General features: G+C 40.0%; 2 protein-coding genes across 3 annotated transcripts; one reads left to right on the plus strand and one right to left on the minus strand.

Annotated features, from left to right (window-relative positions):
• Positions 1–482: 482 nt before the first annotated feature.
• spp1 (secreted phosphoprotein 1) lies at positions 483–7,598 on the plus strand. 2 transcript variants are annotated; one of them, XM_083930500.1, is made up of 8 exons: positions 483–608; positions 4,345–4,416; positions 4,664–4,708; positions 4,858–4,899; positions 5,623–5,685; positions 5,806–5,940; positions 6,335–6,664; positions 6,933–7,598. In XM_083930500.1, the coding sequence occupies exons 2-8, from the start codon at positions 4,363–4,365 to the stop codon at positions 7,344–7,346; spliced, it is 1,083 nt and encodes a 360-aa protein (XP_083786626.1). In that variant the 5' UTR covers positions 483–608; positions 4,345–4,362; the 3' UTR covers positions 7,347–7,598. The 2 variants fall into 2 exon arrangements, with proteins under 2 accessions (XP_083786626.1, XP_083786627.1); XM_083930501.1 differs by having other exon boundaries at positions 6,335–6,658.
• Positions 7,599–12,840: 5,242 nt separating this feature from the next.
• Positions 12,841–16,132, minus strand: scpp8 (secretory calcium-binding phosphoprotein 8). Its single transcript, XM_083930000.1, has 3 exons — positions 16,001–16,132; positions 15,721–15,800; positions 12,841–14,899 (listed from the first exon to the last, which is right to left on the minus strand). The coding sequence occupies exons 2-3, from the start codon at positions 15,781–15,783 to the stop codon at positions 14,405–14,407; spliced, it is 558 nt and encodes a 185-aa protein (XP_083786126.1). The 5' UTR covers positions 15,784–15,800; positions 16,001–16,132; the 3' UTR covers positions 12,841–14,404.
• Between the last annotated feature and the right edge of the window lie 936 nt (positions 16,133–17,068).

Raw genomic sequence — 17,068 nt, forward strand, 5'->3', positions numbered from 1 at the left:
ATCTTGTTCTGTCTGTGAGGAAGCTGAATCACTGTCATACCGACCGCCACTATATGCTGCAGTTTTTCCCAGAGCCTGTCACTACATGTCCTTAAATTAACTTCATACACAGAGAGAGAGAGAGAGAGGGAGAGAGAGAGAGAGAGAGAGAGAGAGAGAGAGAGAGAGAGAGAGAGAGAGAGAGAGAGAGAGAGAGAGAGGGGGGCAAACAAGTACATTCACATGCTTCTGTCTGGGTTGTAAAAGTCTGCATGTCTTTATCCATGTATTTGTCTTTGCATCGTGTGTGTGTATGTGTGTGTGTTTGTGTGTGTGTTTGCCCCCGCACCACCACAATACCAACCACAGGAAGAGTGGGAGAAAGAGTAGAGGTGGACCATGGAGCGGTTAACCTCATGACATAACAAGCTCTGAGCTGATTGGCTGCTGCCTGAAGCTGGAGCGTTTATAAGCCAACGGGAGCCTCAGTTTCAGCAGCAGCATCACCGAGCAGCCAACAACATCCCTGGAAGCCCAGGAGATAAACTAAAGACAAACCACGTCCGTCTGTTTCTGCCCCACAATCTGCAGCCTCTCAAGTCCTGAAGCTCCCAAAGACTGCAAACAAGGTCAGAACAAATATATGAAATTGTGTTTACTGTGAATACTGATGGTGTGATGAAGATATGGGAGGGCAGGGTAATGTTTGTGTAAGCTGCTGAAAATGTGCTTTATTTATCGGAATGAAAACGATTCAACATTTGGAAACTTGCAGTGTGTAAAGGTCCAAAGTTCTTTTATGCATTTGAAATAAGGTCTAAATAGGTGTACACCCATTTCTACATACTTTTGTGTACTTTTGGTCTGGGGCTGTTTTTTCATTAGGCTGAGCTTCATAGTTTGGGGCACCTTAATACTACACCATACAGTCATATTATAGATGATAGTTTGCTTCCAAATGTGTGCTAAAGGTGTGGTAGAAGGTCTTTTTTGCATTGTGCACAAAGACCGGTCCATAAATGAATGGTTGTTCCAGTTTGGTGGGGAAGAACTTAACTGTCCTGCACAGACCTCTAACCTCAAACCCATCCAACACTGGGATGGGATGAACTGGGACACTGACTATGAGTCAGTCCTTGCTGCAGCCAGGTCCCAACACCTTGCAGAAAACCTAAAGCAGCAGAGGAATGCCCAAGGACTTGGGATGACAATCACATATGATGTCAGGTATCCACATACCTTTGACCATATAGGTTATTTTATAACTTACTTTCTAATTTTTTAATTCCCGCTTCACTGCAAAAAAATAATTTAACCATCTTAAAAAAAAAATCCAATTCCCAAAGTATTATATAGTATGATATATATAGTAGTATAGTAAGAAAAGTGTTGTGCCTAACTTAATTCCAAATACAAATTTTTACATTAGCAAATGCAATTTGTTTTCATCCTAGCGCTCTAACCTGCTTTATACCATGCAGTTTCCAGATGAGCAATAGTGGCCTTAAGGCTAACAAGCCAGATTGTGATTGGTTGATCATGGCGATCCTGAAGAAAGAGGCTTCATCTTAGTGAAACTCCCTTGAGTAAATAAGGTTGTAGCATTAATTTATTGAGTAAATAATAAGGAAATAGGTTGAAAAATAAAAATAGAAAACTACTGACAATTTTTTTAAAACAAGTTCATCTAAATTAGAAACATTGTTTTGTAAAAAATACATTTTAGGTAGCAATGGCTTCAAGATTGTTTTGCAGTTTACTCAGTGTAATGGGCTCATTGTTTTAGAGTCTAAATGCAGCCTTGAGAGTTTTCTATCCAACTGTGACTTTATTTTGACTGATTTTCAAACACTTGTCCAACATTAGCAGGAATCAAAAGTCATTGTCGAGCAAGCTCTCATTAACTTGTGGAGCTACAAAGAAGGTTTGGTTGTCCACCATAAAGCTATGTAGTTTATTGCAGTTAAATTTAATAAAATAAAAAAAAAACTTTACAGCAGTGGAAGTCCGCCTCTGATTGGTCAGAGGTGAAGCTGGGAGTGGCTGTGTTTGATTGGCTGATTAGTATTACAGTGACCCCAAAGCAGGAAGTGGAAGCTGTGGGCAGCAGGAAATTAATTTTTTGGTGTTGTCCATGTCCAGGTCCAGCCCTGACTAACCACACCAGCGAACACACACTGATTAACTACCAGCTCAGTCAGAAGTGATTTTGACTGAAGAGCTGACAAAGCCATTGTTTGCCTAGCAACACCACAATGGCGACAAGACTCCAGGAAGCCCAGGAAGAAATAGTCTTGTCCATTAACCCCCGTAAAACCACAAGTTGTTGTTTTGACAATTTGGTTTTGTACGTGTTTATCAGATATGACATTTAATTAGCGAGGTCTGGAGGGGCTGGTTGGCAGGTTTGTCTTCTTTTGGACATAGCAAGGCTAGCCATTTTCCCCCTGTTCCAGTTTTTATGCTAAAATGGGATTTGGCTTGAGAACCGGAGGGTCATTGGTTCTAGTCCCCTTACGGATAAAGTATGAAATGCAGACTAGAGGCTGGAGCGTGCCAGCTCGCCTTCTTGGACCTGCCCTTGAGCAAGGAACCAAACCCCCAAAACTGCTCCAAGGGCCCCGTGGCTGTCCAATCCATGGTGGAAACGCAATCCGTAGATGATTGAGGTTAGGCACTGACCTCTAATGGTTAAGATGGCCCATTGGTTAGGTTAAAATGTACAGCATACAGATATGAGACTGGTATTGTCTTCTCATATAACTCTTGGAAAGAAAGCGAATAAGCACATTTCCCAAAATGTCAAAACTATTTCTTTAACCACCACAGCTATGTGTCCAACCCTAACCCTAAATCCCATTCTAACCTTAACCCAAAAACAGAGACTTGACCTTCAAACAGTCCTTAGAAGAAGTGAGGTCCAGACAAAATGTCCATACTCCAGAGGTCTGAAACTGAAATTGGGCCTCTCAAAGATAGACATACAGAAATACACACATGCATACAGTCATATGGGCGTTTGTCATTTCATCTGCTGCACTGTGGCTTTCCAGTTATAACCTGGTGAATTACACAGTATAGGAAGAGTCCATCATTAAAGATAGACGCAGACACTCTGACTGCTCCTCCCACAGCATGCATGAAGAGAATAGTTACAATAAGGGAGGGGAACACAGAAACATAGAAATGTTTTAAAGCTGCTGTTAGCAAAGACCTACAGTGAAAAAAAGGAATGCATACAATAACGTCTTGCCGGTATTTCACTCAAAACATTTTCATTCAGTGTTACTGTTACACATCTTAAGACCAAAACCAACAATAAACTGTTAACAAAAACCAAATGCAGGTGTGAGGTCTCACACAATACATTTCCTATTATTGACTTTTATGCATAATCTTTCAAGAGAGAATCACTGCATCTAAATACCGATTAAAAATTAACATCGACAGTACCTAAATATATAGTTTTTCCTCTGTGCCACAGTGCTCCATTGGGGTCCAAAAAACTGTGACATGTTCCTCCATTATCATGAACACACACATTCTAGTTTACTTTTTTCTTAATCCCTCATACACCATCCTGCTGCCCCAAACACTCACTAGAGCACCAAGGAGTGAGCGTTACTCCTCTGCTGAAAATAGCCTGACTTCAATATAAATATACAGTATGTCCCAAGGCTTAAAAAGAAGTAGCAATGATTTTGTAGTGTTTTGTATTTATTTTTGCAGTGTACATTGACATCATTTGACATTTTATTTCTCATTTTAATATATCATAATAAATGTTTAATAACTCCTTAGACAGTGCTCTGCAGAATGATTGATGGAAATGAAGTAACTCTAAATGTTGCTGGTTTTCTCCCTTAAATCCTTTTAGCCAAACACCCACATCCATCTGTCTGTAAATCTTACCTGTTATTTTCTCACATCTTCTGGACCAGTAACATCTTGTTACATAGTTTACTAAACCACGCACCAAAACGATGGGATTTTCTCGCTCTGATGACAGAGAAAATATTTTACTGTATCGAAACAGAGTTGTAATGGACACATAACCGCTTGTTTAGGTCTGTAATTAAGGACTTAATGACTTCCTGTAAACTACCAAGGCCTCAGGAAGCACCACTGCTAGTTAACAGCCATGCAAGCCTCCGCTTTTAGGACGGAATGTGAGTGAGAGGATTTACTAGCAGCTCCTTTTCTGTTTGATATGTCATTGTATTTCCTGTGATGTTATGGCCTTCGTACAAGAATTTTGGTGTTGTACAAGCGCTGTGCATCATGATTATGTTTTGTTTTATTGTGTTTTACAATAATGAGTTAATGTCTGACTTCAACCTGCATGTTTCTGTCCTCCCCATCCAGACACAAAACCCTGACACAATGAAAGTGGCTGTTGTTTTCGTTCTGCTCTTCGCCACGGTCCTGTGCCGGCCGGTGAGTCATTTAATTGATCAGGTCAAAACTTCAAGATAACTTTTGCTGAACTGGGAACAGCAGCTTGGACTCAAAACACATTACATATTATGACATTATACTGTAAGTCATAGAGTGTGGTCTATACCTACTCAGCAACGTGTCCTAAGATAAGTTTTGTAATGATTTGGCACAGTTAATAAAATTGAATTGAATTGAACTGAGGATTTTGATTCAAAAATTGTATACATCTTTGTTTGCTTTTTAGGCGGGGAAGATTTCTTTCAGCAGTTCAGAGAGCTCTGAGGAAGTGGTAAGTATGGTAGTAACAGCAGAGAGAGAGAGAGAGAGAGAGAGAGAGCTAGAGAGAGAGAGAGAGAGAGAGAGAGAGAGAGAGAGAGAGAGAGAGAGAAAGAGAGAGAGAGAAATTTCCATATTGACTGAAGTTGGTCTTGTCCACAGGTAAGACGACCAGAAGCTCCACCCAATGCAGCACTTGTACAGGTGAAATATTCTATTTTTCATACTCATACTCTTCTCTGATGATGTTTCATTGTTGATTTCATCAGGGTTATCTTGGATTAGTTACAAACTGTAGGTGAAAAATGTGGCCACTGAGGAGGCAGGGAAAGTCTCATGAGAGATGCTCTTTGGTTTCATTATGGGAAACATAGGATCCGGTGACACTTACTAGGGAAGTCAGGATGTCTCAGGCTTTGCTTCTTTGATGTATACAATTCCTTTTTTAATTTGTCTCTTGTGAGTCCCCCTACTTTATGGACGTGCTATACAAGATCACTGGACTATACTTAGTCTTGTACTTCCTTAATACCTTATCCTGAGGCCTTCAAGAGGTCTTCTTAATACCAAGCGACAACCAAGAAGAATCTAAAACAACAGTCATCAAATGGCCACTTGAGGCTGACTCCAAAAGCGAATCCGCCTAACAGACCCCTAATGCCCAACGTTACAGCCCAAATAATCATGCTTACAGACTGGTACAAAAATGGTTTTGGTCTCTAGAGCTAATTTCCATTTTCATGACAACTGTAAAGAGGATAAATATTTTTAGAACTCACCTGTTTAAATTTTATCAAGGCTTAAAGATATAAATAATTAAGGGCATTGCCGCTCCGAGTGACAGTGAACAGGAACGCACAATCGATAGGGGCCCAATAGCATAAAAAGAAGATTCATCTAAATTATTGTGTCTCCATCATGTTGCAGAGCGATGCAGCGGCTGCTGTTTCCAACTCAGATGAGAGCACAGAGAACTCAGATGAAGACGAGGTGAGAGATGTTAAATCAAATCAGATCAATAGTAATTTATTAGGACTCATCTTGTTAAATAATTCTATATTTCTTATGTCTTCTGATGTTTATTACTTTGTGTTTGAATGATTCTTGCAGCTGTTGGCAGCTGAGGCTCCCGTAGAGGTCAAATCTGGCAGCGCAGACACAACTATATCCCCAGATACAGCCTCTGTCAGCCAGGACAGCGAAGACAGTGATGATGATGACGATGATGATGACACAGAGGAGAGTGTGAGTAAAAACACACCACATCTGGCTACATATACAACATGGTTGGTTAATGATACTGATAGACCAAAGTTATTAAATCTTGAACATTAATCAGCATAAAAAACCTGATCTGCACTAGAAGAAGGTTGGTTCAACATCAGACATTTAGAATATCATATTTCAGGAAGCAGTGATGGCCTCTGCATGTGTTTTTGAATGTGGGTTTCATGTGTAAGAGTAGAAACTGATTATAAATGCCTGCCTGATGGTCTGTATATAGGTGGCCTACCAACTTTGAGGCCAGAAACACAGTGTTTTGTTGCTGTGTATCATTGTACTGATACCTGTTAATTAAACAGATGTTAGAGGTTTCCAATCTCTGATAGTTATATATAGATATATCTTTGTCATCCAGGAGGATGAATCTAGTGACAGCTCAGAGTCAGGCGAGTCCTCCACCCCCGCTCCTGCCACCGTTGTCCCTGTGGTCGTAACAGAGGAACCCGTGACTGAAACGACTGAAGAGCCCATCGTGCCTTCCATCGTCACAGACACAGCCCGCGGCGACAGCTTGGGAGGCTACCCCAGCGACTATAAGTCCATAGTGTACGTGGAGGACAAATCCTACCACAAGGTTCCTGCTCCCTACAAGTCCTACGAGTTTATCAGTGAAGGAAAGAAGACGGCCTACGACATGACGGAGGACAATGAGGTCGACAAGACAATGAAGGTGTATAAGGTACAGGTTAGTTTGAGCTTCAAAACTGTGTTTGTGTTATCCGTTCATAGAGTCCAAAGGGAGTCAAATTTGATATTAGGCTGCTCTAGAATATTAACACTGTCAAACTGTCCAATAATGACCAAAATGCTACCTTCCACCTTGGACTAATTTAACGTTACCCATATGTCAGTGTTTGCAAACTCAACAAAACCTTACAGCATGTATGAATTCTGTTCTCCTGAGACAAATCAAAAAATTAAATCCTTCTGTCCCTCCTCTGCCGCACCTCCAGGCTCTTCAGGTCCACTCCGACATCCTGGAGGAGGACACCAGCACCCCTGACGTGGAGAGCCAGGGCCTTGACGCTTCCTCCAGCACCTCTCAGGATCAAGACATCAGCCTCCGCCAGGCCCCCCTCCCAGAGGAGGAGAGCGCTAGCACCAGCGACGCCACCACTAGCGACGCCACCACTAGCGACAGTTCCAGTGCCCCAGAGGAAGAGGAGGAGAGCACCGACACCGCCAGTGACAGCGCCAGCATCAGCGAGGAGTCCGAGGACGAGGACAGTCAGAGCAGCGAGGAGGCCACAGCCACGCCCGGAGCCGCTGACAGCGAGTCGGATGAGAGCACTGGGAGTGATTCAGATGAGAAGGGAGCGGGACCTGACACTACCACTGACATGCCAGTGGTCATCACTGCCAAATAAGCTCTGCCCATCTAGGAAATAGTGGACGGTGGTGTCAAATAGAGTCACATAAAGAGCACACACTGCATCCAGGTGCAAAAAGCTCCCTCTAGAACCACTTCCCACTGTAGGGCCAAACAGGGACAGCCAAGGCTTGATTATTATTGATTTCAATGTGTTCAGACAGCATTTCTGTTATTATTTGTGCATCCTTTGGAAAGCCGAAATGCTTTCCCTTCTGGATTGTATTTTAATAAACCAATAACTCCTGCATCTTGTGGTCTGGTTGCCGTGGTAAATCCCATGTTTGACCCCACAGGGGAAAAGTGGTAGTATGTTGAAACTGACGACTTCTACCTTCAACAGGAGGCTGACTGACATCAGGACCTTTACCCTCTCTCCACTCCCCTCTGTTACTGCAGGGTAAAAGGTGAAAACTGGAAAAGAGCAGAGAAACCGAGTCCTGATATCTACACTAGCACGACACTGCATTAACCACTAATTAATGACTGCAATATGCAAACCTACATTGTTTTTGAGCTTATAAAATACAAGAGAAAAGTGCAAAGTTAATTTTAATACTTAATACTTAATAATCATTTCAAGCACAATAGAATTTTAACTTGACATTAAGCCTCACATTTGCTGCCAGTGTGGCTTAGCTTTGTTGCTCGCTTGTATCAAATCTGCTGGTGTAGATAAAGGGATGTAAACAGAGAAAGTCACAACCTATTAAAGGGTTGAGTCAGGAGTAGATGCAGTACAGACACACACACACACACACACACACACACACACACACACACACACACACACACACACACACACACACACACATACATACAACACAGCCCTGTTCATTTGCACAGTTACCTACCTACACTACATGTTGTTTGTCCCATGTCATTTACTGTAATGTATCATATTGTACCATTTCTAAGATATTAATAAAGTTCTTTTTCATAAAAAGAGATGTTGGTTGTTTACATGATAAGATGTTAAGACAGCAGTGGTGGACAGTAAGTGAGTACATTTCAGGTATACTTGCTTAAGTATTTGTATTTTGTACTTTATACTTCTACTTCACTATGTCCAAGAGGGAAACATCATTTTACTGCTCTACATTCGTCTAACAACTTGAGTTACTTGGCAGGTTCAGATTAACAATACCAAATATAACCAATAAATTAATTATGATAGTATTATAGGTTCTTAAGCTACCCAGCAGTATGGAAAGTAATATTTAATATATATATAAATAAATTAAAATTAGCTCCACATTTACCAGTTGCTACATGTAAGTGATGAACACATAACGCACACACATAGGGCCATGCTGCATAATAAGTACTTTTACTTTTGTAACTTCCTTGAAGCTTCCCCCTGCGTCCAGTCTTTATGCTAAGCTAGGCTAATTGCCTCTGGATGTCTTACTCTCTGCAAGAAAGAAAAATAAGCTTATTTCCCAAAATGTTGATCTATTCCCGCCAAACTGATTAATTTGTTGTGTATTACAAATTGGTAGTACAAAATACTGTAGTAATGTATATCCTGTCCCACATTAAGACTATCTCACACAGCTGCAAATGTGTCATCCTTTTGGCTTATTTGAATAGGAACTTGGCTGATTTTGCCCAACACTTATAATAACTCCAGCCTTTACCATTCGTTAGAAAGTAGTGGTATACTGAATAATAACATAAATAGGTTGGACGATACCGGATTACAGCCCTGCATACTGTACAATCTGTAGGCTACAGGTTGTACAGTATGCAGGGCTGTAACTTTGTTGGCTGTACTTTGTTCACAGTCTCGGTTTACACTGCTGCAATAAGTTATCAGTCCATGTATCATGATGACATAAGAAACATGTGAACGACTGTATAGAATTCTAAGACATACACAGTTGCTGCGAAATAAACTAAACAGGAATTATGCATATTTTTCTCCACAATTTTATTCATGAAAGACCTAGACTGGTAGGCAGCAGGTTGCCAGGCAAGTCAGGACCTGTTAAACTACGTGTGCAGGACACAGTACGATTCTGCTACAGTGTGATACAGAGCATATTTTAATCAGTGTATAATTGTAAATTTCACATTTAAAGTAATACATTTTCAACCCAAACTTGACCCAAACTTGCACTATGCATGAAAAAATGTCCTGAATTTGTCAAGTCAAAGACCTACTAGTGTCCTCTATAAGCAGAAATGTTCAGAACAACCAGCAACAACAGAGTCATTTCCACAGAAAAATCACATTAAAGCACCTAGTTTGTGTCTAGACCTCATCTTTGCATCTGTTACGTCTCCCTTCTGACACATAAACACAGAGGCAGTTGTGGCTGATTACAGGCGTCATATCGTCTGCAGCAGTGAAGCCCCTCAGGTGGAAAGATGAGACATGTAAATACTCTGAACTGCTAATCAAGGAGGTACACGTTAATGAACAGTGATGTCTTCCGTGCATGGGTGTGTTTGTGTAGGTAAACAGACTTCACTGCTGCATCTGTAATGAAAAAGAAGCTACGTCCTCAGTTCCTCCATCAGCAGCAGGCAATGCTGCCGGCTGTGGTGACTTAATGGTCACAGACCGTAACCATTTTCTCTTAGTTACAACATTCTTGTCTCATAATTAACAGACAGTTTTCTGGTAATTATCAGATCCATTCTGGTAATAAAGAGAAAGTAAGTTATAAGCAAAGCCTTAACTTTTTCTGCTCTGGTGAATGCAAAGTGCTCAATTCCAAATAAACCAAACAAAACAAATTAATCTGAACCATCAGCGAAAATCAGCTCAATCGAAGACTTAAAATCCATGGTGTGTTTTTAAGAAGGACAGTCTCCTGATGGGTTTTTGTTTGAACAGCTTTGTAGCCTGTCAGACTTTAAAAAACATTTGAAACATGTTTTTGGTTACTGAAGGATCCTGCAAAGGTTGGCTTCGATCCCTCCCGCCCCCTTCTTTACCTTGGCATTGTGCCACTGCTTCAGGGAGGGCCCCTCATCCAGCATTGGAAATATGCATGAGCTTTTATGTAGAAGTCAAGATTAATAATAACAGGATAAGCTAATTTTAATTACTATTATTTATCCATGAGTCACAGAGAGAGCTGTGTAAATCATGTCTTTGGAAACAGTGACTTTTTCAGCAGAACAGTGTGTTCAAAGTTCCAACTGTCCAAAAAAAGAAAAAAAAGAAAAAGAGAAAAACCTTAATCAAAATGTTAATGGACTCAACGCATTTCTTCTTGTGTAGTGCTGCCCTCAGGGGTACAAAATCTATCATTTAAAATACTCTGGTTGCTGAAGCCGAGCTGTCACCACTGACTGAATGTCACTGAGGTGTTGTTTCCAGGTAAAATAGTGCAATTAACTTATCAGTCTGCTAAAAAAAAAAAAAATAATAGGCCACACTTTTGAATATTTATTTGGTATATGAAGCAAATCCATTTCATGCAGAATTCATGACGTTCAATCTTCTTGCATGTGAGTTAGTGTGCTGCATTTTTCTCTTGCTTGGTTTGCATGCCACAAGAGAAAAATGTCTTCATCTTTACACCCTTGTAATTGAACATGTCAGTATAAAAACTTGGGTATGCATGTGCAACTATAACAGCCTTCAAGCTTTCCACCAGATTTAAAACTTTAATGCAGGGATTTATTCCTATTCAGTCACAGCAGCATTAGTGAGGTCTAACACTGATTGGCTGGTTCAGGTCTGACTCAAAGTCTTGGTTTCAGTTCAACCCAAAGGTGTCAGAAACTTTGAAACCCTGAAGTTCGAACGGTTGTAATACATGACTTTCCTCACTAGATGGGGACAATTCATTGATGTGCTATTTGCAAGTGCTTATGGTCCATCCGGCTTACTTTGAACACACAAAGAGTTATATTTTTTTTACCAGTTATGCAGTGATTAGAGCTTGTTTCGGTCCTTTGAGCAATTAGAAATAACTTTGAGAAATCGAAAGGTCTTCCTAACAACTACAACATGTGGGTCAAGTATGATACGCTGTCTTTGTTTTGAACCCTTTAAGGACACTGTGTAGAGTTTTGAGTAATTTATTACCTCAAATCAACTTCTTCATTCATTACCTTTGACCACAATGTGACTTATGCTCCTGAGTGAACCATTTCTTATCTGTATTTATATAGGAGGGCTAAGCTCTGTGGAGGCTTTGATGTCCTTCTGGTCAAAAAAACAAAACAAACTATGAACGGCTGAGAGGCATATAGCACTATGTGGTACAGGTAAGGCGAAACAGGTTTTCGCTCAGAGCCAGCGTGACTGAAGACTGGAGAAGAGCTCAGCGCGACACGCTTGTCACTGTTCCTGCAAATTTGAAAGTGTGCACTGCATTTTTGTTCATAATGTAAGATCATACCAATGCCACGCCACAGGAGAAGGAACCCTCGTCACAGAAAAAGCAAAAAAGAGAATTAAAAAGGTGACGTGACCGTACCTGAAGGCTACTACATCCTTGGAAAGGGAAGGGTGAGGGGAGGGATATTTAGTTGGTTGTAATTTCTAACTCACCACTAGATGTCGATAAAACCTACACACTGCTCCTTTAAGCAAGAGTAATACATCAGTTTACATCTCTGACCTGATTTGACTGCTCACTGCTGTGAAGTACAGAAGAAGACCTTAAAGGGTCAGTTCACCCAAATTTAATCATCACCCTGGAAGAGAGTTTTGGTTGACTGTTCCCTGGCTTTGAGATATTTCTCTCTGTTTTTATAGGGACTTTTTCTTTAGTAAGACATAGGTCCAATAAAATCAATGAGATCTATAGATTAGCGCTTGTAACTGATTCTCAATGGGGGTGGGGGATTTGATTGTCCTCAACTTCCGATTTAGCCCTTTGCTAACAAACTTGAATGTGGATAACATAATCAAACTGTGCATCTCTTCTACACTTTCCAAATGTTACTGGACTGAATAGATCAGATTCTGACACTAGTCATTTTGTGGAGGTTGTGACGCTTAAAACAATTCATCCACCGTTTTACAGCCGCAGCAACCACAGACTGTATATTAGCGTCTGAGTAGACGATGGCAGAGCCCATGACGTAAGCACCAGTTTAACTAACTTATTTGTAATTTTCCAGTAAGTACTGTCCATTTAAACACACGTGTAATGATTAGTCAAGCTGTTGTCAAGGCTCAATGGTTTTGTGAGTTGATAAACCAGTTTCATGTCACCATGTCAGATGAATCAGTACACTTGGAGGAGTTTCTTTTGTCTTCACTTTATTGGAGAAGCATCTGGATACATAAATCCAAAGTTACATGCATGGCTAGATAATAGTAGAGGGCAGTAAACTTACCATATAAATCTTAAATATATATGTGTCAGACACATGCAAAAGTGTAGTCTAGTTCTGTGAAAAGTAAACAACATTCTTTATTTCCCAGTCTTGAAACCACTGGGTTGGGACCATATGACAGGTCACTTCATCGTGTGAGATTGTTAAATTTAATATTATTTACGTATAAATATTTCATTAAAATCATGTTTAAAATGTCACAAATTCTCTTAAATAAGACTACAAAATGTGGTCATTCAATCATTTTGACATTACAAAAACTAGGAGTCTTCCCCCCGCAAAAAAAAAATCCATAAGCCTATCTACTTAAGGAAGTTAATGATTTTTAATGAAAATTTCATTGTGAATACTGTTACAGTGTATAAAACAATCGTACACATAAGATCCATTCAACAACATGATATAACACGCTAAAACAAACAGACAGCATTAGTTGTCTTGAGCCATCTAAGCCTAATTTAATTTGGGAAAATATGAATTCCCAACCCATAATTAAACCAATCCACAGTGGCAATGTCTGTCTTTTTAGCTGTTGTCTGTACATGCTGAACAAAACAAACAGGGCACACCCACCACAGTCTATAAACACATTGCTGTGGGATATTATACTCTGGATTTTTTAAATTCTGCTGCAATATAAATATGTACTTGTTGTAACGAGCTCATGCTGCGGGTGCTACACAAGTAAAATCTTATAAAATACGAAAAAATAAACACTTCAAACAGTAAAGTAATAATATATAGTTGAAACACTGAAATTGGTTACGTTGTCACACTGAAAGAAATCCACCAAAGCATCCTGCCAGTTCTTTCCTGATCAGTTAATCCTTAGTTAAACATGTCTGAGCCTCAGATTTGTTTATGTACTGTAACCATAAATAAAAATATATGTGATCTGGTGTTTAAGTCAACATAAAAAACAATCAATGTAATTTCAATAATACATTTAAAACGTTAAAAAAAATCACACAAAAATTACAGCAACATAGTTTTTTGGATCAAGCATCTAGTGGCTATTAAGGGCAAAGATCTTGAGGCTGTTGACGATACTGTTAGCTAGTTAGTCTCTAGAAGATTTTCACTGAGTATCTGTTCTCATATGTTGACTTTTTTGCTTCTTTGATTGGTAAAGCCCGCTGAGGTTTAACTCTCACTAGACAAATAAGTAAAAAAAACAACAACTTTTAATAGGAATGTGGTAGGGTTCGCAGTGGTGGAAGATGTTGTTATTAAACAAAGGTTAATTCCATTTGGAATATGCTGAATGTCTGATTGCTTCCTTTCTCCAGGCGGCAACCTCCAGTACTAAAATATAAAGTCAACGCATAAGTGCTGAACCCTGCAGTTCTTTGAATGGCCACTTAAGGCTGGTTCTCAATTTCAGATAAAAAAAAACACTTTCGATGTAAAATTTCAATGGCACCTAGATATGAACTTCCTAGACATAACTAACAACACTGTCCATTGGTCTGAAACAACTGTTAAGCAATAGTAACGTCATGTATCATGGCCAATAATGTTGTTTTTGCAATACTTCTACATAAAACATAAACAGAGGGGGCAAAATACAATTGACAAGTTGTGGCACATTCAAGATATGGATGAGAAGGAAAAAGAAACATGATTGACGATCTGCTGACGCTAGGCAAGACTTGTCCATCAGATTAGACAATGTAAATTCTTAGTTGGACACACACCTAGCATGTGATTAGTTGTTGTTTGTTGGTTAACAGAAACTACTGGTGTTTAGTTGTCACCTCTGCTTCCTGTGATGGGAGCTTCTGTTGGAATCTCCACAGTAACACAATGAGTCACACTGCCAGTTGACGTGGGAACAACAGGTGGGGTCGGTGTTGCTGGTGAAGGTGTTGTTCTTGTCACAGTTGGCTTGTCAGTGCTCTCTGTGTCTGGATCAGGGGTGGGTGTACTCCCGTCCAGTGTAGTGATGGTTGTCATGTCAGTGGTGGTGATGACTGTAGTGGTCTGATCTGTGATTAGAACTTCATCAGAGGACTCCTCCGAAGATTGACTTTCTGAAGATTCACTAGATTCACTAGATTCACTAGATTCACTAGATTCACTAGATTCCCATGACTGGTGAGACTGATTTGACTCTGAAGACGAGTCTTCATAGTTAGAAGATTCAGTAGACCACCAAGTCAACCTGTTATTCTCGCCCAGCCATCCCTGCATCAAGTCATTGTCAGCGATGTCAGCATCATGATGCAAACGCCAGCCAATCTGTGGAGGGAACATGAAATGAAAGTGTTACGCTCAGATAGAGCCAATAATGTGCTGTTTGATAGCCCAGCCCAGTGTCACTTGATATCACAACAGTGATGTGCAGGCATTGTGGGAATACATCATTTTAAAAATGGTGTCAGTTAAGTTTAAAAACATCATTGTCCCTTTTCACAACACTGAGTTGCAAAAAAAAGTCATGGAGAAAAATAGGGAGAGCTCGAATCACAGATGCAACTTACGGGGCTAACACCATTGTCAACTTCCTGTGTGGTTGTTGGAATTGACATGATATTACAAACAGTTTATAGTGTATGTCCCCCACAGATATTGCACCATTGTAACATCATAAGTTTCAAATTCAGGCCTGGTGAGGAAAACTCATTTAGGGGTTGCTATTATGGCAGGAGAATAATTTAAACTTACACAATTATGCACTGATACTTATGTTGACTAAAATCATTCACAAGACAAAACAAGCATCAACTTTTGTTAGTGTGGCGTAGTCGTGTGATCTTTAAAAACAAATAATAAAGCAGGTATGTAATCCACAAACATAATACTAGAACAGTTGAGAGCAAATATAACAGTAATAAGGAATTGCCACAATATGTTCACAGCATAACATTTAAACAAGAATTTCTCAAATACAATTTGTAAATAATTATACTAAAAATATACTGCAATTTCACTCTAGCTCAGGGTTAAACATTCCAGCTGTGAGAGTGACTGCAGCAAAACACAAGTGAAGGGCAACTGAGAGAGAAAAAGCAATGAGCAAGGTGAGGGAAGATTCTTCAACAGTGTTGTGGTTAGCTTACCGGCTTAGCGGAGGCTGCTGTAGACAGAAGAAAGATGGCGAGGGTGGTTATCAGAAGCTCCATCTCTGATTGGTTCTTGTCTGCAAAGTAGGGAAGCCACAAACATTCACTTACACACAACCAGAAACAAGACACTGTCAGAGGCTGATTAACAATGGAGAATTCAAACAATAGCCAGGACATAATTTTTTCTATAGGAGTCACATAATTGGTGAAACAAACAACAACACAAGATATAGGCTAAATTAAAACAAAAATGTTAAATTAAAAAAAAACGTACCTTTTTCTGCTCTCTAGTTCTTTCGTACTTCTCTTAAATCCTGAATAAAATCAATGGGATTCCGTGCAACTGTGATAACTCTCTGTTTAAGCACAGAAAGACGTCAAACCTCCATACAGATCTGGCTGCTGCTCATATATGCTGCCTGGACAGAGGCTGGGCTTGGCTGGTTAGGCAGGGGACCTGGTAGGGGGGGATTGGGCAAGAATTTAGAGGAGGGGCAGGACAGGAAACTTACCACAACTTACACATCACTGAATTCATGCATGAATCAGTGGCAAAGTTACTTATTTTGTCTCATGAGTCATTTTTTTTGGCAACTATACAGATATTTCTCCATTATGCAATAGACTTATTAATAATATAACTTTAAAACTGGGACTCCTATAGCAAGTACACAGGCGGACAAACAACAAAGTACAACCCAATACTACTAGGCTACTATTATTGTGCACCTCAACCTGTCAGAGAGGTCATTATAGTTTGCAGTGTATGTTGATGTGATCATAAGTGTGTCATCTGCATATATGTAAAAGACAGAACAGATGGATTTGTTCTGAGAGTCAGTCAGGCAGTATTTTACACAACAACATGAGTACCATTTTTTCCCAAAACACTCAATCCACAGAGAAATCCCCACAGCCCTTATACAGAGACTTGTGTTTGGTTATGATGTCAGGACTACTCTAAATTGTGATGTGGTGACAGGTGGCGACAGAGAAATGACAAAGGGAGATAAATGTCTGAATGAGGTGATGGAGAAATGATCCATGGTTGAGCAGTCAGTGGAATGTTACAGTAGAGTCAGAGCCACACTTTGATCAGACCTGTGTTTGTGTGACACCACTGTGTTACTTCATCACTCTGAACGTTCCCCGTCCTCTCTTCCTCTCTCTTCTCCTTGTGAAAACCCCTCAGGAGAAATCATGAACAAGATGAGTCACGAAAAGGTTTCAGATTAGAAAAATTTATGGTCACAGATCAGCACAACAAACAATTCTGAAAAATGCAAGACCTCACCCAGAACCACATGTAAAACTGACAGACGAACCACAGCAACCAGAGGAA

This window comes from Echiichthys vipera (genome assembly GCF_963691815.1).
Source record: "Echiichthys vipera genome assembly, chromosome: 16".
Lineage (NCBI taxonomy): Eukaryota > Metazoa > Chordata > Actinopteri > Perciformes > Trachinidae > Echiichthys > Echiichthys vipera.